We start from the raw sequence: 22579 nt of genomic DNA, 5'->3' as shown, positions 1-22579 counted from the left end.
AAACGTGACCAACGGAGAAGAATTAAGCTTTTGCTAAATCCAGACGGAAAAAAAGCCTTTCTTCCAAAAAAAACTCCTCAAGTGCATACTCGTTTTTTTTAAATTGTCGTTATTAAGTTTCTGCAATGGCTTCATTTATTGCTGAGTTTACTAACATTGGATGTAGTGCTCGTTGCTTTGGGAGCTGACATTACTTTTGCATTTCAACCTCAACGCAGTCCCTGATTGGCTGCTTATGTTGTCAACCACAGTGTGGATCCCTCAATGGCCCAGATTGGATTTTAAGTTTTGAAAAGGAGGCTTGGTGGCACCGAGTCCAGACTGATAAGCAGAGTGAAAAAGAATGTTGACCTCATGTTATCAGGGTAGTCTTACCAGGCTATAGGTTTTTTACCTCTTGAGCAAAAGCAAAAGCCACAGCCCTTTTTCTCTGTTTTCCCTGGTCATGTAGCACCAGTTCCAAAAGTATTAACATCTTTCTGCTGCAGAGACAGCCTCGTTTTATGAAAAGACCATCTTTCTAGCAATGAAATACTTCTTTGCGTATTTTTTAAATCATTACTACAGCCCTAAAGGCCAGGACAACAACATCAACAATAACACACAAACACTTTTCTGTGGTCAATATACTTTAAATAATGTGACTTAGGCACTGAATCTGTATGACAAAAAAAAACAAAAAACCTCACTCTGATCAAACCCAATGGATCAGGCTTGGTTGATTTTACTGGTTTCTGTTCTGTCATATTTGGGCTGTTTTGGTTCAACTGTGGCAAAACTAAAAGGAACCAAGACACTGTGGGAGGGGAAAGGAAGAAAAAGTGTGTGTTTGTGTGTGTGTGAGCACCACTGGTCTGCAGACAGAAGCATTGCAGAACTAATGTTTTGACTTCAAACCTGGCAATACAAACTGGCCTGGCACATTTAACACTGACTGTACCCACACAGTCTTACAGAAGGATAACACGCCACTGACAATCATTACTCCGTTATATGTTAATAAATGTTTTGTATGGTCAGTCTGTCATACTGCTGAGAACACACAGTTCAGTACAACTGATAAACTATCCTAAACTATATGACACGCACACTCCTGCAGCACTTTAATACATACAGAGACATTCAATCACAGTATAACTGGCCTGATCACCAGCCAGCTCTCTCAGTCAGATATAAGACTCGTAAAGAGGTCAAGGTGCTGAGTCAGGATTTTACCAATTAACTGGGACACTTTCATTGAAGCAGCAGTGTGTTAGGGTCACATCAGGGTTTACAACCAAAATGTCAAACAGTAACGTGAGGCTAGAAAAACACAGACCCGGACTGGAGGATTTTGTTTCACATTTTAAAGGCTTTGTTCACAAATTATAAAGGAAAATGTGTCCATAGTTTTGGGTCCAAGGTTTTGAAGTGTCAGTTTCTGAGATTTCTGCTGCCACCACAATAGCAACATCTCTTTATAGAAAACAACCCAATTTCTCTGGACAAACTACTGACCTCCCTGTTTTCTGGGAGTATTTCCTGAGAATGTGGGTCAAATGAAACCTGTTTTACAAACAGTTCTGATCATTGAGAGTAACAGGATCGTTTTTAAAGGAGCTGTATGCAACATTAAGAACATTAACATAAAAGCAAACCATGATTTGATATGTAAGGATATTGTGCAGTAATAGTGTTCTGAGCAGAGAGTGAAGTCACGCTACCTCTCTGTGTGGTAAAATCAGAGCTTCACCTAGTCCTGTTTGTGCATTCCTCCGTCCTACACTGCGCTTATTTGGCAGTTACTGCTGATATCAGGACCAGCGTCGCTTCGGAAGTAAAGCAGTAGCACTCACCCTCTGGTTTCCCCAGTTAACCATGTTAGCTCTGTCAGCACTGTTGCCATAGTTTGCGCTGTTTATTGGGTCAGCATTGTTAGCTGCTGACCGCCTGCTAGTCCACCTCCATGTTGAGAACCACGTGTGGACAACCTCTGAATCACAGATATGCTCTAAAAGTCACACACAGCTCCTTCCAAAAGTCCAATTTTGTACGAACCAAAAAAAAGGTATTCACCTCTACTGTATTTAGGCCCTGTGACGTTCAAAATTTTGTGATGAAAGTCCAGCAAGTCTTTCACGCTAAGTTAAATTGGGTGAAACAACAATTAAAATGATGTGTGTCCACATCCATATGTTTAAGAATGACAAAGCAGTGTGCACTGGGAACACATGTACTGTAAATATTCACCTACAATAACATATTCCCAAACTCACACCAAAATCATCTAATAATACTGAACAACAGAAAAAATTGAGACAAAATAATAATTTTTAGAAACATTGTTTTACTTACTACTGACATGATTGTTAGGATGTAGTGCTCTAGGTTGCGTCCATGGTGACGCACCATTTTGGCATCTGCCGTCACCATCAGCTCAACGTAGCGAGGGTAGGAGAGGAAGCGCTTGCGTCTGCGTGGTAATTTGGGGTGTGTGCTGGTGGAGTTGTTGTCATAAATTTGCTGATCATCTACTGTGGCTTTGAGAGAGTCCAGCTCCTCTCCCATACTCCCTCTGCTTTCAAAGGCAACCGGCCTCTTGGAGTTTTCTGGTTGAAGAAAGAAGAATGATGATGAGTGATGATGTGGAGAGGAAAAGATCTTTTGGACTTTTAATTGGAATCAAAACGATTATGTTGGAGAAATGGACTATCAAATACCCAAATTCTTACACACTGGACGGCCACTGCTTTATGCTACAGAGGCATTTCATGAGAGGGCATGGTACATCTACAGTTAAGAGCCAAAGGTTTTAGCTTAGCTGAATTCCAATGACATAACAGAAGCACACTGGACTTCTATGGCAAATTGCTGCCATAAATTATTGTGTCATTCCAGTGCTCAGGAAAACAGTTGTACCAAGAGACACGGGGTCAGTGGTGAGCTTTGAAAATAAGAGTTTTTAGGTCAGGCAATGTGCACCCCTTCAGAGTGTAAGCCACACAAACAGAGAAAATCCCATGACGACATTTAACCAACTCATACAGAAACTAGCCTCAGTGTGCAATCTACAAAATGTCATAAAAAAATCCTCAAATTATCCCATCTCTCTGACCCAGTGTCGTATCTGAAAATTAAGTAAAATGTGGACAACTATGCTGAAAGGTAACATTAAATACAATGTATATATGCTTCCAGATTGAAACAACTCCATTTACAAGCTTGAGGTGAATGCTTTCAACACCAGCCTCAGATGAGAGGGAAAAAAAGAACCAGGACAACAGCCATATACTGTGCATACTCAACTGGCATTCTCTCAGCTGAACTGCACGTGTTGAGCTGGCCATGAGCGATAGATTCCTTCACCATGACAGAGTGAAGTTAAAAGAGGGACACAGAGCAAAGAAACAGGCTAGAAAAGCATGGAAAGCTTGTTTCATCGGAGGAAAGGAACATCTGCAAAGGTTAAGGACGAAAGCAGATCTAATGTCACATATGTATGTGACAGATATGAACATTAGTGTCCACAGGGCTATTTCTTAAAGGAATACTCCTCCAAAATGACCATTTGTATGTTAATTACCCTTCCTGTGTTACCTTGAATGCATAAAGAAAACTGTGTTTCTTGCATTTCTCCACTGTGAACAAAGAATCCAAAAACAGAGAAAATTCTTGATGAATTAAAGTCTTAGCAGGCCTTGTATAGCAACAAACTTTCACACAGCTCATGTAGTATAATCCAAGTCTCATTTTTCCAATCATATGTCCAGTACTTCCCAAACACATGCGGCCCTGTTTTACTGTGCTTGAGATTATTTATGCCGAGGTGTTTTAAATAGTGAGGTTTTAGCAAAAACGCACCTGTTTTGGAAGTACTGAACATAAAACTGGATAATAAAGACTAGGATTACACTGCATGAGTAATGTGTGAGTTTGTAAACAGATGTTTTGATATAGTTTTGCTGTTGTTAAACCCGGACCCCTGTGACCTCAGTTCACCAAAAATGTTCTCTGTTTTTGGATTCTTCGTTCACCGTGGAGGCATGAGGGAAGTTTTCTTCTGGAATTAAATGTAGCACAGAATGAGTAATTGATATACAAATCATTCTGAGGGTGAAATATTCCTTTAAGACTGTAGCCTTGAAGAGTTTGGATAGACAACCACAGGTAGGAGAGGGTGAACAAGAGTGGAGGCAGGTTTTCTGCTCTTCACACAGGCAAAGTCCAAATCGCTCAAAAATAGAGTTCATTTTGTTTGGGACTAAGAGCTGCAGTATACATGTATCTTTAACTGACCAACAAACTACCCCGTACTGAAAACTGAAGAAAAATCTCCACAGTATCATCAATCAGGTTAATGATGAACACATCAAAAAATCATCTGTTTATTCTGATCATCAAAATGTTTCAGCCGCAATGGTTAATTTATGAGCATTGGATGGATTTCAATAGCCATACTGTGTTGAAACAGGCCATCTGAGGACTAAGTATTTGCACACAGGCTATTGTGCTGTCCAGATTTGCAGTGATGCATTGCCACATGTGAGACGGTGTAAGAAAGACTGCTTGCAGTAGTTTCTACCATCTCTCAGCCAGGAGAAGATGGATTTCAGCAGCTAGCCGACAAAGTGAAAGATAAATGTAGCAGGAGCAGATAGTAAATCATGCGAACACACAGACCTGTCAGCTGTAAGGGCACAGTCTGAGAATTCTTTGACAATTTCCTTTTCCATCACAGCTTAAAATGCATTGCTCATTATTTTTAAAAATACAGGGACACATTTTTTACATCCACAACTCATATTTAAACTTATTCATTTGGCCAAAATGGACTCAATACTTTTTTATCAACAGTCATAGCTTTCTGCAGTGTTTTGTGCTGCCTTTAAAGAAGTATGCATACTTAGAAAAATAAACAATTTTGACAAATAAATTATACATAAAATGACATTCATTAAATAAAGGGCTTTTTAGTAATTTATGACTATGTTTACGAGCCAAGCATAGTTTGGAGTCCGTCATTCTAAACAACACCCTCAACTTTAGATAATCCAAGTATAGTGAACAGTTGCTTTGTCTTCTATAAACTCAATCTTTCCATACAGTCACACAGAGAGAGACTGTGTGCAACTGTTACGTCAGAGAAAAGCAGAAAAAAAAGAGAGAAAACTTGTTGGACGCTCCAAGATTATTCAAGTGATGCCCCCAGCGGGCACGCGAGGCGGAGCGTGACTCCCTGGCACAAAGGCGCACAGCTCTTGCTGCCGTGAGGCCCAGCCCCATGCCAGTGCCAGCATCTAAGTCAGCGCCAAGCCTGTCTGTGCCCGTGCACACAGCCCGGGCAGCTGGGCCAGAACAGAGCTTTGTATTTTCCAGGAAAAATCTCTCTGAGGCCAAACCCACTACACTAAACCCCTTAAACAGACTCATCACTGCAGACAGTCTGACATCAAAGGGATTATCAAAGCACAGAGGAGTAACTACATCTACAGAAATTGGTGTTAAGTCTCAGAGCAAGCGAGTGTGAGATGAGAAGAAAAGAGAAGAAGAAGAGGAGGAGGAGAAAATATGGTCCCTGTTATAATAGCCTTTGAATCAGTGCAGATTAGCCACACACAACCTTTCCCAAATCGCCTTAGGTTCAAATCCCCCTCTCTCTAGGTAGTGAGCTGCTACTTACACCATGAGAAGACAGGGGTGACTGCCCTGACCCGCTGGACATACAGAGACATGACATCTCCCTCCAGGCATCGGACATCAAATCAGCAACACATCCTCATCTCTGGATTTTGCATGTTGGAATTGATTGCAAAATAAACTCTGATACATCCAATTTCTTTGTACAAGAGCAAGTATTTCTCAACCTTGAGCCTATAAAACCGAGCTCCAGTGGTTCCTCATAATGCAGAACAATAAAATGACCCCTGCACGGCATGAGTGCATTTATAAATGTTGTAATACGTTTGGCTCCAATATGCACATGGCTGAAACAGAACCACACTCACTTTTCTGCTCCAACGCCTGCTGAACTCATAAACATGCTTTTTTATTGTCCTGCCAAAGGATAATTAAACACAACCAATATTACTAACAGTGTTTGTCTATTTACTCAGTAATGTGACTGCATGCCAAGTGCTCCACACAGATTTTGACTGAAAGGTTTCATACTTATTTAAAGATCCCAGTTGGGTTTGAATGCATGCATATGTTTACACTTATTTACATTAATTCGCAAACATTCTCAAGTATGGAAGCATTTTCATGGTTTTTTGTGAACTTTCTGCTTTGAGTCCATTCATGTACATCCAGCCTGTCCTAAAGGATCTCATTGAGATTTCATTCTAGATCAAAGAGCTGCTCTTTGACTCTCCTTCAGCTCTCTGTCAAAAGTATCAATGCCAAGGGCCCAACAATGGGGAACACACATTTCATTGTTGAACTAATTAACATTCTTTTACAATGGCCCGCTGAGAGTTTAGGCGCCCTGTTCCCCAGGGGCCAATTAAATAGACAGTATACCTTACATTGTGTGTAGGTACCGCCTCGGTCCTACTGTATACAAGGTCAGACACTCTGGTTATCGACAGTCCAACTCGAGGGGAAAAATGTTGAAACTCGTGCAGACAGAGGCACAATTAAGTTCAATTCTGTGGCTAGACAGAGAGAAGCAAAGGCAGCTAATTGTTGCTGCTGAAGAAAGCTTTTAAAAGTGAAGTGGCGTGGCTTTTGACCTCACTGGAAGACGGTGAGCTTTGTACACTAACAGTGCTCTCGGAGATCAGTTGTTATTTTCAGTTCAGAGACATGCTTAAGACAGCATGGCGGTCTGCTGAAGAATGTGTTTGGAGTAGCGGACCTCCCCTGAGGAGACAAAACACTACTTATGGATCTGGACTCCTAATGATGGGCAGGGGCCTGAGGTGTTTCCTTTTGCCAGATTCAAGCTGAGAGCTTCTGACCATAGGATTTAAATAAATTCATCCAAGCAGACTGTAGATTACAGGACTGATGGTTGAAGTTATTAAAACTAGAAGTCAAAGAGAGCATACCTCCACCAACCACCTCAAAGACTCCAAAAGTATTTTAATTTGTTGTTTAAATTATAGAAAATGTTTAAAAAATTGCATCTGGGTCTGCATCCAAATATACATGATATTAGGCAGTTGCTCTGATTGGCTGTTTTCCTATAATACCAACTGTTTAAAATCTAAATGTCATGTTTTAGAGGACTGCAGCAATTTGGAATTTGGTTGCATCTGAACAATTCATTTTACGAGTAATGGAAGTTAAAGTCAAAGATGCCACGTCTACAAGAGAGTGACAACCGGTTACAGGCATTAGGTGGTGAATAGCGAAATGCGAATAGGACATTTTTCATCAAAAGACAGAATTTATTTTGACTATAATGGTGCCATTTGAGCCATACTACTATCAAAAACAAATCAGTGCCATCTTGGTTCATGGCCACTCTTTCCATTAAGTTGCAATCAAATAATTTAAAGATACAGTTTGTAGCTTTTAGGAAAATAACTGTTTCTATTCTGCTAAAACTGCCACTTTGTAATAGAAGCAGTAACAGAATATTGATTCATATTTGATCATTGCTGCCTGTTTGACCGCAGTTCACGGCATGACTTACATAATTGTCAGCTGCGTTAGGGACTCCTCAGCTCTGATTGGTTGTTTTCGTTCACGCGCAATAAGGCCTATAAAAATGTTATTTATTGTTATTTATCTCACTTAGTGAATAAAGTAACAGAAAATATGACAAAAGCTATTTTTTAGCTTAGCTTAGCTTAGCTTTTTAGTTTAAGTTACTAACTACAGCTTTAACTAGTTTTTGACACAAATAGGACCAAAAAGTTCCTTTCTTGATGAAAGTAACTAATGGAATTGGATTAACAAGGACATGTAGTGTGAGGACCTGATTTGGGATTATTTTAAGAATAGAGCTCCTCATTTCTCTTCTTTATAAAGGCATGGTCTATATCCTTATTGCATAAGAAATTCAGTTTGAGAAAGGAGGTTATGGTTAAAAGTGTGAAGTTGAAGTGAGTGGCTTTTAAAAACCAACATTACAACAACATTATAAAAACAACAATTAATATAGCATCTGACTTTGGCGGCTAACAAGAACACTAAGAGGGGCACTTAAAGGATAATTCTGGTTTATTACAACCTGGATCTTATTTTAACTCTTTGCTCACTAACTGCTGGGAAGAGCATCGCTGAGTCAGACAAATGGCCCTTGCAATAAAAATGTCGCCATGCTACCAGATCCTAGATATTACTTTGTATATTATCATAGTAAGGATGGACAAAACTATCGAAATAAGACCCAGGTTTAAAGTCAGAAGAAAGTTAAAAGCGATAATGCACCTTTATCGCAGGCAATGCGGATGAAGTCATTACATCTCCCAGATTTTCAAACATACCAAAAGTCTATTTAAGTCATTGAGACAAACAGTCCTGCAAAGCAGGTCTGACGTTTTGACTGATTTCTGGCCTCTCTGATGATAAACAGCCAAAGCTGCAGGCGATGACACTGATGCTTCACTGGCCAGCTCACAACACTGGCTCTCACCAGTCCACCTCAGTGGGAAACTGTCGCTCACCTGTCACCCCCTCTCACCTCTGACTGTCACCATGCCACCACGCAGTCAGTCACTGTCACTCAAGTTGCTCTTACCATTCCAATCAGCCCCCATCTGTTAAGAATGCCCAGACAGTAGACAGTGGCAGAAAATAGCCCCAGCTGGAATCTGTCACGGGAACTCCCGAGACAACACAACACATTGGGTTCAATAGGGCTGAGGCCTCGGGGCAGGCAGACACATGGCTGCTATTAAAGTTATAGACTGTCTGTAGTTGCCCGGCCCTGTTCAGCCTTGTCCAGAGTATCTGTTATCTTAAAATCAGATGCCAGTGTGTGCAATTGTCCATATTATTAGCTGCTTGCATCAGCTGTCATGCAGTGTTACGAAATTTGAGGCAATGATGGGACAAAAGCATCAAGCCTGGGGGGAAACTTGCACATTTCACAAAACCAACACACATGTTGGCTCAAGACTCACAGTCAGTGCATGGCAAAACACATTTTTCAACTCATTTGACAACTACATTATCATCTTGTTGTTCCAAAGAAAACGTCCATTCGAAAGGACAATCAAAAGACAAAGAAATCCTGATTGTTTTTCTATGTAGGCGAAAAGCAAGGCAGTGAGTAAGAGAGCTACTTTAAAGAAGCAGGTGTAAAAGAAGAAAGGCGGGTGGTGGGAGTCCGGGGGGAGAGGCTGGGGCCTCTGCCAAGCTCTGCAGCAAAACCGACAGGAACATGCAGTGCAGGCCAGGACTTCTCAAACACATGAAGAAAGAAGCTCTTTGCTCCATTCCTCTGCACTGCTTCGCTCAGCAATTCCCAATACTCAGCGTGACACTTTGTCCACTGACAGGCCAGGGAGATGACATGCACTCCTGACACACACTTGCAAGCAAACAACATCTCTGCATGCACACAAAAAGCCCAAAACAAACTGTTTCTCTCTTGCAACAATAGGTACTTCCTGGAATGGGGGAGGTTCAATCTAACCCAGGGGGCATGAGGGCACAGAGCAAGCCTAAGCCTTTTGGAGCCATCTGACACTCAGAAGCTCCACACCATCTCAAGCCACACCCTAAAGGTGAGAGAGGTTGTCTGAGTGATCAGGGCCCGTCCATCACACCCTGCCCAGTCACCTTTCCTGACCCCTGTCAAGAGCCGGAGTTAAGAGGAAAACAAAGAGCTTAATGCATACATAGTTCCAAGTGAGGCCCAGCAAATAAGCCATTGAGCCCAGTAACCACGCACCTCTAGGAGGGGAAAAAACTCAAGGTCACATCCACCCGTCCAGTGAGTGACTCCAAACAAAGAGGGAAGTGAGGTCACAATCAACAAGTGCTTCCATTCACATACATGAAAGCGCAAAGGGAGAGCGGGCAGCGATTCAAGTCGGCTAGTTCAAACCCCAGGCGGGGGAGGGCATTTTTTCCATGTAAATGAACCCATTGACCAAAAACCTGATGCTAGCATTTGAACTACCATGTATACACAGTGGGCACCAAGGGGGGAATCCTATACAATGATTGTGTTGAGGGTCAGAGGCCACAGATGCCATGTGTGCCAAGTATTGCTGCATCAAAGCCAGTCACTTCGCTGTCCCAGCTGCCCTCAGTTGGCCATCAAGAAATCGGGTGAGCCGACACTGGAACACTGGTGTTTGGGTTTACGGCCAGTGACGTTTGCTGTCAAGCTGTCTGTATTCAATTCACTGTTTCAAATTCAGACAAAATATGACACCCCACAGCTTTGGAAACACAGCCAACATGTGTGAGAAAGAGATACTGCACAGCTCCCCTTGCCTCTGTCTCTTGCTTGTCTTCACATGGATTTTAGAGAGCAAAGGGGAAGGAGGCAGAGAGAGAAGAATCTGCCCCTATCTGCAGCCACCCTCATCCCTGTGGCTATCTCTATCGAAGGACGACGTTGGGATTCACATGCAAGCTGGGAGACAGATACCCCGTAGAATGTGTCATTAAAGGTCGGAGCCGTGTTGTGATTTTAGCTCAGTAAGCTTCTTCCCTTGAGGCTTTTAAAAGCCAGAAACAGGCACAACAAGGCACTCTGTGACGTTAAAACATTAATCACCCACTCAACAGCTATCTACACTAGAGGTATTCTAAACAGCAAGGGAAGCCACCCAGGTTGGCAGACAGAAGACTGATACAGTTGCTCAAAATGTCACTCAGTGAGAGCAGATTTCAGGGTCATGGTGTTCAGATTCTTTTATTCATTCTTTCAGGGTTCATTGTGGTTTCTAGTGTAACAATTTTCTGATTCACTCTGTCTGATTTGCAGTGTTTTTTGTATAGTCACTCTTTGGAAACTTTACAATGGTAAGATATTTTAAACTCACATCTATTGGAGAGTGGACACACACAATGAGGAAAAGCAGCTGAAGACAGCTATATGGCCATGTCATGACTGCTGAAATAACAAAACATAATCTTCCATCAAGGTAACACTTTAAAAGCCCTTATCTTTGCACTTCTGTCTCTGACACTTCACAGGTAGTGACGGCACATGTACGAAAAAGTCAAGCATTTGTAGGTGTCAGAGATGACAAGCTGCAAGAGCTAAAAAACAAAAGTTCATCTTTGCTAAGTTCATGTGGAAACATAGCCTTCCTCTCCTTTCAACACATTGTTGCAGAGGTGTTCAGGCACTGTACAAACTCTGGAAACTCTTACTGTTCAATAGATACAGAAGTTGTTGTTTTGGCACTTTCTGTAGCACACTGAGGCAGAACTATGTCACATCATATCTGAGGGAAAAGCTTATCTCATCAGAGGTATCTTTCTGGTGATATACATTTTGCTTCCTGGAGGTCTGGTTGATAAAACACAGCCTGTTTCATCTTTGTCGAGTTCAAAAGGATGTTTTCTTTCGTATAGAGAAAGACAGGTAAAGAATAATAATCACCACAGCGAGTAAATAGGTCTTACAAAACACTGCCTGACTAGCAGATTAGAGGCTTTTTTTTAATGTATGTATTTAAAAGGGACATAGCATATTAATGAACATCAGTATAAAATACAAGTATAAATATGCCGAAGTTAGCATGACTGCTAATTTACATCTGTAGTCTCTTGGCGGGTAACAGGAAAAGAAATAGGGAGAGGAAGAAAAGAAATAAAAGAGAAAAAAAACTACATAATTGATACAGAGGGCAAAGTGCATTAAAAGTGAAAATGTAAACTGTATGGCATAAAGTACATGGTATAAAGTGCATAAAAATAAAATGGTGCAAAGTGCTTTATCTATGTGCAGAGAGTAGAGTTCAACATGTGCATTGTGAGTCTTTCTCCATTTCCATGTTTTTGGACCAACGGTAATAGTTGACATGTTACAGAACTACAAGGACCATAGAGCTTCAAACCTCTTCAAAGTCCCAAACCTGCCAAACAACTCAGCACTCAAACTCCAGCTCCCAATTTTGATTTAAGACAATAGTCCTCTTCACAGGAACATATGATGTGGATAAAGAGAGAACAAGAAAAAGAGAGATGGCCATAAGATGACTGACCCTGACAAAGAGTGCTTTTACAGCTCCTAAAAAAGAGGAGATATTGGGAAAGGAATCCGCCCCCCTGCTAACACCACGGGTTCTCCAGTATATCATCTATGTGATGATATAAATCAGAAACTTTTGTTTCTTAACTTGCTATATATAAGCTGGAGGGTTGTACTGAAGACAGAAATGCACTAAACTGAAATAAAAACCTGTTGCAGACAAAAAAAAATCATCTATTAACCCTACAGTTATCACTTCATCTAAATGTAGTCCAGTACAAGAGTCCAACAAAAAAATGATACATTATAGGAGGTTATACTGCACATCTTAACATATTCAAACATTGATCAGAAGGTAGATTTTCACTGTAATCCAATAATAAATGTATGTAATAATAAAAAAAGAGATGCTGTATCATCTTTGCTGTAATGTACAGAAAGGTACAATGTACCTTTTCAGGACACAGTCCAAAAATACAGCTGCTTCAAGATCCTTTCCTCACCTAACAAGAATTCTACTTGTTGGTCCTGTGTTTCCCAACACGTTTTTTCTCTCTCAGTAATTAGGCTGTGGTTAGGAGCCCCATACTTAGACACTGATTTAGTCTGATGAGGAACATAAGGAAAAGAAAGACAGACCGACTGTGCAGACAGGGAGCAGAGTTGAGACAAGAGAAGGGAAGAGCTAGAGAGTTAAGACTGAGGTGCACAGAGCTGGATGTGTGCTATATTTTATCCAAAAGGCTTTAACACGTTAAAAAGTCCAAAGCAAGCCGGGAGCAGCCACTACAAGTGTTTTGCAAGCGTAACAACACGTGCCGAGCCAGTGTTTATATCTAACCTGCTAGTAGCAGCGTGTACTGCACTCCTTCCCATAAAAAGACAGGAAAGGCCTGTTGGTCTTGGCTTAGTAGGGCCTTCAAAGAGCACATTTATCACCACATCTGGAGAGGGGCCTATCTGATAAAGCTGAGGAGCCGCAGCCCGGGACACCCCACAGTCCTACCCTAGTTCCACTGATTCTTTTAATCCTGCTGCTCATTGTTTACCTGTAGCTCTTTGATGGGAACCTACAGGTGTCTCATCCATGGATGTATCTTCCAACCCTCAATCTTCTGCTGTACGCTGAAACATTTCTACAATACAGGTTTATGGTTGGGATTATGCGATGAAAAGCCAACATGTATCTCATTCAGGATTAAGTAGATATGAAAGGACAACTGCTAAAACATAAAATACATACATAAAATACAAACATAAAACTGAATGATGATAATGGATGTTCCCGGTACATCAAGTCAGGGTCATTCACCAAGCCTCCATTCACAATTCTTAAGAGAGAGTATATTTAAAAGTGCCTCAGAGTGGGGGCTGAGAGACCCTCCAGATTTCCCAGTCTCTGTTTACCACACACAGACTGGGAGAGTGAAAGGGCAAAGCATATTAAGGAGGTATTGACCTGGCCCATCAGGTCAGTCCAAGTTCTTTAAACCGCCGCCTCACATAATGGCCACCACGAGGCGACAATGGCTGGGTTCAGACAACAAGCAAATCAAGTGGTCTGCACATAAAAGATTTATTGCATCACGCCACAAAGGCCGCCCATGGAGCTCCCTGAGAGGACGACTCTGAGGCCTTCTATCGCGGTGAACTCCGCTCGGTTAACCCGCTTTCTCTTGAGGGCCTCTCCACCACCCAAAGGCCTCAACCATAAAAATTCAAATGAAATTGGGGGAACTTTTAAGCAAACCTCCCATGCGGAAAACCTCTCCAGTTCTTTTCATCAGGACTCCAACCTGAAAAGTAATTATTCCTTCCCTCTGAGCTACAGACCTGGGATTGAATGCTCCTGCAGAATGTGAGTGAAAACACTAGGCAGTGCTGGTATTGCTTAATTAAGTTGAGTTTTCAAAAGCACCCCTTAATCAAGCTGAAATATTTTGGGTATACTGTGAGCCAAAGATCGTGACTGAGTATAATTTCCATTTCAGGACAGTGTTTATTGCTACTGCTCAGAAAGTGAATGCAGGTCATCAGAAGGTAAGTGTTTGTGGGTGAAAGTCAGACAGACAGTGGTTACAGGCAGTAAAGTTAGGCAATCTGTAGTCTGTTACCTGAGGCAGCACAGGGCTCTGTGTTTTTTTCAGTATGCGAGATGTTCTTCTTTCTCTCGTGTCGATAGACAAGATGAGGTTTGTTGTGTTCTTCATCATATTCTTCCCCCGCAGCATTTAAAAGAGGCTCCAGGAAGTATTCACCATGTTGTGTTGTAAATGTTCCAATCTAGAGCAAAAAAAAATAATTTTGTCATTGATGGCTTTGGTATGAAGCATGCACTTGCATGTGTGCATACTGAACCGTATATGTGTAGGTTTCATTTACAGATTAGAGCACAGTATCATTCAGAGAGGTTGCTGTTCCACTGCAGTCATTCAGCCCTTGGGCCCTGTGCACATTATTTCCATGCTTTTAAACAAGGTCTGTTTTTTGACAGGTGCACGTGGAAAGAACAAGCTGACTCAAAAAGGTTGAGGAACATCTATGACAGCTCACTATCACTCATTGTTGACACTGTAACCATGAGAGCAACCAATCATGAGACATTATAACCCTTTCATACATTTATCAATGCAAACGTAAGCCGTTATTATTCAGTAAATCATTTCACACCTTCATGCAGAGGCTGTTAAGAGTGCTTGAGTTGTTCCGCCTGTGAAAATGCGTTTCCCCTAAAAAACCTGACACTGGGACGAGTGACATCATCATACATGGACAGAGCTGCTGACAGAGGAATGCTAATATTGATTTGGCAGCTCAGTCCCTCACAAAGCTTCTTAGCTCACCCAGCCATGAGGCACAATGGTGTTTGTATGGTAATTTCATGCACACACTTAAACAGGATATTGGACACTGGAATGTTTTCTTTAAGGCAGCATTATTCCATAACCATCCCCACGAGTGACGGACGTTTGACAATGGAAAACATACAAAACGGATATGGGGAAAATGTGTACTAACTGTATGTGTACCTTTCCTCTCCCCCTTTCAAAGGGTGAAAGATTAGTTGGCTCTCACACATGAAACATACATCCTCCAAAGTGTGACAGGCATTGAGTGCTACATGTGCTCAGCACTGCAGAGTAATGAGCTTGTAAAAACAAGGCACCAAATAGAAGCATCCACACCACTGAAGAAAAAGATTGCCTCAGAGCATCAATGTTTGTCAATGTGTAGTACTTATAAGGCTTCCTGCATTATTACTATTTCTCCAGCTCTGACAAGTCAGTGTGGAAGAATTAAAACTGCTTCTGCAATGCATGAATGAATCAAAGTATTGACAGAATCCAGTTACTGTGTGTTAGGCATGGCAGTGTGTGCTGATAGTATTTGCACAAAGCTGTAGGCACTTTTTAATCCAAGAAAAATTTGGTATTTTTCAACCTGGACCCTATTTTACCATATTTTTGAGTCTAAGTGACTAATGGGAACAACAATTGATGAAATTGGTCCAGTACTGAGTGAGACCGCTATGGACAGTGGCAGCAGAACAGGCTGCCTTGTAACCATTCAGTGCATGTTTGCATCATCAATTTACCTCAACTAAAAGTGCTTGTTTTTGCCTTTGACAGGCTCAGATTATTATCAGAAGAGTCTGTCAACATTATGGAATGGAACCCCTTCAAAAACAGACCTTTTTGTTAAAGAGTAAGATAAGATTTTTTTGTAAGAGATTTGTTAAACCTGAAAATACCCCAAAATCGCTATCATCTTAACCCTCAAAGAACACACTTCCTTCAAAATTGACGGAAACAAAATGAAACTCACGCAAACCGCCGTGGTTCGTCCATCAATCAAATTACCAATTTAGATGTGAAAATATGCTGGCTTTAAACATACTAAAATGACTGGTGGATTTGGTAATAGTGATTTTGGGGCTGTTAATGGTTAAACAAAAAGGTTCTTACTCCTTAACAAAAATATCTCTGTAGCGATCTTTTCAATAAAGTTATCAGACACAGAATAGCAATCTGGGTCTGTCAGTAAAAAAAACATGTACTTTTATTGGACATTGGCCACACTGCAGCCTGTTTCACCCCTGCCGCCTGCAGTGGTCTCGCTCAATACTGGACCAATTTCAAAAACTGTTGTTCCCATAGGTCACTTAGATAAGTGGTTCCAAACTGCAATCCAAAAGTGAGTTGCGGCTCCATTCTGAATGGACCACAAGTGACTTGTGAACATGTCAAATTTGTAGAAAACACACTATATTTTGAAGAACAGTGAATTTCCGGCACAGAGCTTCTATTTTAAAGTATCATTTCTGTTTATGCTAGCATTATGTTTTATTTCTTTGTGTTCTGCGCCAACATGTTGTTTACATTTGCGGAAAAAAATGAACATGTGCTCATTTTTCTTATGTGACCTTAAACAAATGACTACGGAGAAATATGGTCCCCGTGGCTGGATCAGTTGGGAACCTAAGACACAAAACAACAGAAAACAGGGTCCAGATTGAAAAATGACAATGTTGCAGCCTTACTACAACTACCAGTTGTAGTGATCTACATGTAATAAATGATTCATACAGTGTAACAGCAGGCAGATGTTTACCTGTATCTTGTAAATCACTATTTATGATGAGTTAACTAATTAGATGATTGTGGCGGAGGCTTTCTAAAGTTCTCATGTGGCGTTAACAGAAGGCTGAACGGACAAATGCTCTCTTTAGTCAATGGAGGGGGGCAGAGTTTCAGCGTTTCCCAGCATTAGCTCAGCAGCAAATCTGGCAAAAGTTTGGACAGACACAATGGTTGCTGTTCAGTAGCGGGTGCTGAACCGGACCTTACAACTGAGGGACTCCTATTTGAAGCGAGGTCGCCAACATGACATGGATGGAATGACTGTTGGCACACATCTGTTTTCATCAAATCCCACAAAGACACTTTCAAACCCGGTGGGCGCTGAGTCATTCGAAAGTGACGCACAGTTGCAGTCAATCTCTAAAGTTAAATAGGACACAAAGGTGTCATGTGCCTGATCTTTACACAGAGGTACATCGCTTGGTGTTGGAATGAAGACAGCCTCATTTCTCAGGACAGGCTGACTCACCACACACTTCTATTATGTGAGTGAGCTGAGAGAGCGAGCTCCTTCAGGGACATTTCCCACGGTGCAAGCAATCCTTAAGTTCCTCACACACAACCTTCATTGGCAGTTGTCTCCTCTTCACAGCATTTCTCCCCTTTTCTGCCCGTCACAGCTCACTTTGAAAAGGCCAAAAGCTCCTCAACCCCGCCTCCCCCGCAAATCCCCCCTGGGGACAGCTTTGAGCAACTCTGGACGAAAGGGGAACCTGCTTTTTCTAGAATGACCCCTTTGTTTTAGGACTTAATTATTCCTTAATGACCTCATCCCAACAAAATGTGCCGGCCATTAAGCCCCACTGATCAGATACGGACACATTTATGACCCAATAGCCTCTGGTGCTGTCTCTATTGTCCTGTCATTCTAAATGAGTGATGATGCGGATAAGCAACAAAGATTGCTTGAAAAAGGATGCAAACATGTTTGGATAAGCGAGTCATACATCAAAGTTGGGCAGAGGGGCAATTAAAGGCTTATTACCCAGATAATTCCAGCATACCTTGTGTCTTACATTACTATACAAACATGAAAAAACAATTTATGTATATTTCTCCAAAGCTACACTGAATGCGAGGTAAGATCTTAAACACAATTATTTTTTTTATCCTACCAGGTTTCTTCTGGAGTGCAATCACTGTATGCATTGTCAATGTGCTAGATCAACATGCTATCCTTGTACTGTACACAGTGCACCTATCTAAAATAAGGATTATGTCACTGATAGGGGTTGTGATGGGGAGGGAGACTCCAAGGCCCTCCTGTCTGAGTTGCTGAGGCCAGCCCCCACCACGCAGAGTCCACGCTAGAATCCGGCTGGCGCGACTGAGGTCAACCCCCTGCCCCTGGACCAGTAACCTTATGTGACCCATGAAGTCATCCCCTTCAACACTCATCAGACTCTCTCACACCGGAGTCAGCAAACTAAAGGACATAGGCATCAGCATCCTCATGGTACAGCTAAAACAGGTCCATAAACTCATTATTACCCAATAATTCAATTACAGCCCTGTGAGATCTAGAATATGTGATAAAGGGCAATCAACAAGCAACAGCTGCTTTACACTGAATGATAATATCTGTTGTTTGGGGCTGTTTGCCACTGATGATTACATTCATTAACAGCTGATATGATGATTATTTTTCCCATAAATCAAATACCTCTTAAGTCTATGAAACATGGAAAAATATGAAAAACTTCCCATCACAAGTTCCCTAAACCCTAACTCTTGCCTAACAAACAGTTCTAAATGCAAACATATCCAACTAACAATGTTTTAAAGTGTAAAAAAGTACATTTGAGTCGCTGAAACCAGCAAATGTTTGCCATTTGTGATTGATAAATACCTTTGAATTTTCAGTTAATCGTCTACTCTGTGTACTAATTAATCATTTTAGAAAGTCAGCTGCTCTTGCATTTCGTTTTGAAAAGATGTAGAGATGTCCTGTGGAAGCAAAGAAGTGGTTGATTAGGTAAAAGCACAAGCATGACCTTAAATAACTGCACATACTGCAGATTCAACCCTGTCTGCAATTCTAGTGATACTTTCTTGAAAAGGAGTAGGTTTTTGTTTCAACAGTGGGAGGGACAAGTATAAAACAGAGGGTATGGGGATCCTCATCCAGAAAATTTGGTGCATCAAACACTTAATTTTCTGCATCCTGTGTGTGTATGTTTTAATGCACAAATGTGTGCAATTTCTGCATCCATTTGTGGTGCAAATGTCTTAAATTGTCGAAATAAAAGTCCTGCCAAAGTGCAGCAACCTCAGCTGGATCTGATCAAAGTGACAATCTTGCTCATGAGCACTTGAGCTACAGGATGGAAGTTTGTTGTTTCATCAACCCCACTCACTAACCACCACGCAACCTTGATGCCCAGACTACACTGTGCATCTCCCCATAGGCACTGAGCTGCAGTGCTGCGCGCACTCCTCCTCAGTGACATTAGCCCAGTAACACTTGCTCTTGTTACACTCCTGCACACTTCACTTAAGCTGCGGGTTACGGGGGACATGCATGGATGGAGGCCTGTCAGCATCGCTTGATTAAAGCGACTTAACAAAAAATACGTTTGAAGGTAGTGAAAAGTCAATACTCACAAGGCCAGTGCACAGGCTGAAGACGGCAGGGTAGTCGCTCTTGGCGTTGACTTGTCCGCGGAAAAAGCAGTGGCGCATATCGCTCGGGTCATGGAAGTGTGTGTCCGTGTCGTTGCTCTGTTCCGCTCCCAAGTGTGTCACTGTGTAAGAGGGGGCGATGAAGCTGGAATCTGCGGTCAGATTGAGATGGAAGCGTTCCCCAAATGCATCAATCCTGTAGTGAACCCGTAAACCCGACAGGTCATCATTTAAACTTCTCCGTCTCCTCCTGTAGTGCAATTTGTGGGGGAATGATTCTCCGAAGTCATTCACACGGAGCGGAGTGATGATTTCATACGATGACAGCTGCTTGATGAAGCTTTCTGCAAAAAACAGTAAAGAGAGAAAGTGGTGGCATTAAGAGCTCAATGTAATAAATGCAGCTGCAGGCTGACAGCGCACCAGGCATCATTCCCAAACACCACAGATCACTGTTCAAACACCTCCGACACTATCACTTCACCGCAATCACAACAAAACGCTACCTTGTTTCGGATGCAATCGGTGTTGCAAAGTGTCCCGGACAAGCGCTGACAGATGACACATTAGTCCAACCAGCCAGATTGCAAACTGCATGATTTCCTCCGCGAAGAAACCTCGTCTCCAAGGCTGTACCCTCTGTCTCTCCCGAGCGGCTCCCCCTCTCCCTCTCCTTTTCCCCGGCTTGTCAGCAACAGGTCGTGGGATCCGCGGAGGCTCTCTGCAGCGCAAGTCTTGCAAAGTGCACTGGCCTCATCGCATTACTAAACATGCAACCACTACCCTCTATAAACGACAAGTATTTATGACACATTCATCCCGCTGGCAAAAAAAATGCTGCCTAATGTAAACTGCAGTCTATACTGAAAGGAGGGATCAGTGCCAAGTACGCTTTCCCTTAGCCATCCCTAGAACACCCCGTGCACCCTAAGCACTCACTAGCCGCGAAGCAACGCCCCTATAGGCTGCCGAGCCAATGCTGAGTGCGCCACGACCACCACACACGGGGCAGGCTGGAGTGCTGCAGTGCTAAAAAGCCCGAGCTACAGAAATTCATTTCAGTGTGCGTGTGTGTTTAAGTGTATAAGTAATAGTAGTTAATAGTAGTGGAATAGTTATGAAAGAAAGACGAGAAAATTTGTTTACTAATACAATTAGCATTATGACCAAATACTATATACACAAAGCTAAATTCATAGGTTTTTATTTTATTTTTTTGTACTGCAACTCCCTTTAATGTATGAACTGTACATATGCAAATTAACTGCTCGATAGTCTTGTGTAGAAATGCAAAATATAACATTCCCTGAAAAACAATAGAGTTTACTCTCAAATGTGGACCAATTATTGTTATATACTTATGTGGCATTATTAATTATTTTTTTTATCTTTATTTACTTTATGTTAAGTATCTCATTTTTTCCCCTTTATTTTCATCAGCCCACAAATGCTTTTCTTCTCTCTTCTACTCAGACTCATGTTCATATACTTTGTTAATATGGTTGTCTTTCGTTATTGTTGTGTATGTGTTTTTTTTTAATAAAGATTTTTTTCTAAAAGTGTTAAAAAGCCTGAAAATAAAATATGCCAGACTGAAGATCCACCCAAAAATAAATAAATTATCTTGAAATCAAGCTTTAAGGTTTGTCCTTATAATGATTATTGCTAATAAAAAATATGGAAAACCTTCGAGGAAACTATCCAAGACAATGACATTGTAGCTAAGCTGACTTTATTTCAAAATCTTCTATGATAAAACAAAAAGATAAATAAATAATATTGATATAGTAGGCTGACACTTTAGAGACTTACCATGTGTCTGAGAGGGTAAATAGTAAGTTTATATTTGTTTTGCACAATGGACTGTAGAGTTTGTCTGTTGAATGACGGGGTCAATATATTGGCCAATATTAGCTTATCATTGATAATATCTGCCGGCTGAATGGCAGCCGATAAGAAACAAGAAACTGCAGCACACCTTTAAAAAGTGCCTCCATTATATAGTTTGACCACCAGAGAGCACTGACAATGCAGTGTGACTGTAGTTGTACATTATTTGATAACGCTTTCTTTTCTTTTCTTTTTTTTCCCTTTTTTGGGGGGGATTACAATTTAAAATTCATACATTAACTAATCCCAATAACGCTGCTGTGGTTTCTCGGTTAGCTTGTCTGGTAAAATTCATACAGGAATATGCTGGGGTTTTTTATTTGTTTGAGTGTTGGGTGGTGGCTGATGGTTAGTATCAATGATGTAGGCTGGTTTCTTATTAAACATAAATATAGTTTTCTATTTCAGGAGTGATGAGTGATTTAAGAAATTACTTTTGCTGATGAGTAATTTGCACAGAAATGCAATTCATTTTTCAAAATCACATGGGTAATTGATTTCATTTTTCGGCACTGTTGCTGACAGGTAATTTTTTTAACAGTAAAATGACCCACTCAGTACACAGCTTGGTCTTCAACAAAAACATTTCAGGAATTCTTAACAGCAATATATATATTAAACTGAATATCAGCTGAATATCCGATTATATTTTTATATATTATATATAAAATTGTGTCTGTCCAATCAATATTTTATATATATACTTTTAAATTCCGACATGTCGAAACCAGTATCAGTCTCTTTTTGTCTTTCATTACAATCAGCTTTTGTCGAAGCTGAGGCAGGACAAACTATTACTATAACTATACTATAACAGGACAAAGAAATGTGTTCACCCAAATAGGTTGATACATGTAGCTGAACATACAAACACCTTTCAGATTGGAGATGGGCTGAGTCACTGAGTCATTGTTAGCACTGTTTGTGTAAAAGAAACCAAAATGCGTTAAATCAATACTTAATGTAAAGAGCCTCAGATTTCAGCCTCAGTAATGATTTATGAAACCAATCAACTGGGAACTCAGTGTGCAGCAGCCTAAAAATATCTTCAGAAACATATTTAAGTGCACTGTTTGGTTAAATAACAAGAATTTGTGAACAAGAAGCGGGTGTCATTCTGTTTTTTGTACAATAAAAACAAAGGAATTAAAAAACTGATATCAAACAGTAAAATTTAACAGAGCTTATTTCATATGAACCAAGATTCTGTTACTGCGTTGCTATTTCTTGCCTAAAATATTTTTAGAAACATGTCTTAGCTTACAGTTTAACTGTAATTTGAGATTGTTTGTCGCCAGCATGCATGTATTCGTGTATAGGCTAAATAATACAAATGCTG

General features: G+C 41.0%; 1 protein-coding gene across 3 annotated transcripts in view; it reads right to left on the bottom strand.

Moving 5' to 3' along the window:
- The window catches only part of LOC121950377 (A disintegrin and metalloproteinase with thrombospondin motifs 20), a 156281-nt gene that overhangs the window by 83066 nt on the left and 50636 nt on the right, over nt 1-22579 (bottom strand). Inside the window, exons 1-4 of one of the 3 annotated variants that reach the window (XM_042496359.2) lie at nt 19857-20264; nt 19333-19694; nt 14203-14371; nt 2335-2588 (exon numbers count right to left, since the gene is read on the bottom strand). In XM_042496359.2, coding sequence (XP_042352293.2) covers nt 2335-2588; nt 14203-14371; nt 19333-19694; nt 19857-19947 — 876 coding nt within the window. In that variant the 5' untranslated portion in view covers nt 19948-20264. Of the gene's footprint in view, nt 1-2334; nt 2589-14202; nt 14372-19332; nt 19695-19856; nt 20265-22579 lie in introns of those variants that run through there. The other 2 variants (XM_088080363.1, XM_088080364.1) reach the window with 2 other exon arrangements.

The sequence above is a fragment of the Plectropomus leopardus genome, chromosome 7 (assembly GCF_026936395.1).
Source record: "Plectropomus leopardus strain MGB_pleo_1.0 chromosome 7, ASM2693639v1, whole genome shotgun sequence".
Classification (NCBI taxonomy): Eukaryota; Metazoa; Chordata; class Actinopteri; order Perciformes; family Serranidae; genus Plectropomus; species Plectropomus leopardus.
The sequence above is the reverse complement of the archived record's forward strand: the minus strand, read 5'-3'. Positions and strand labels throughout refer to the sequence as shown.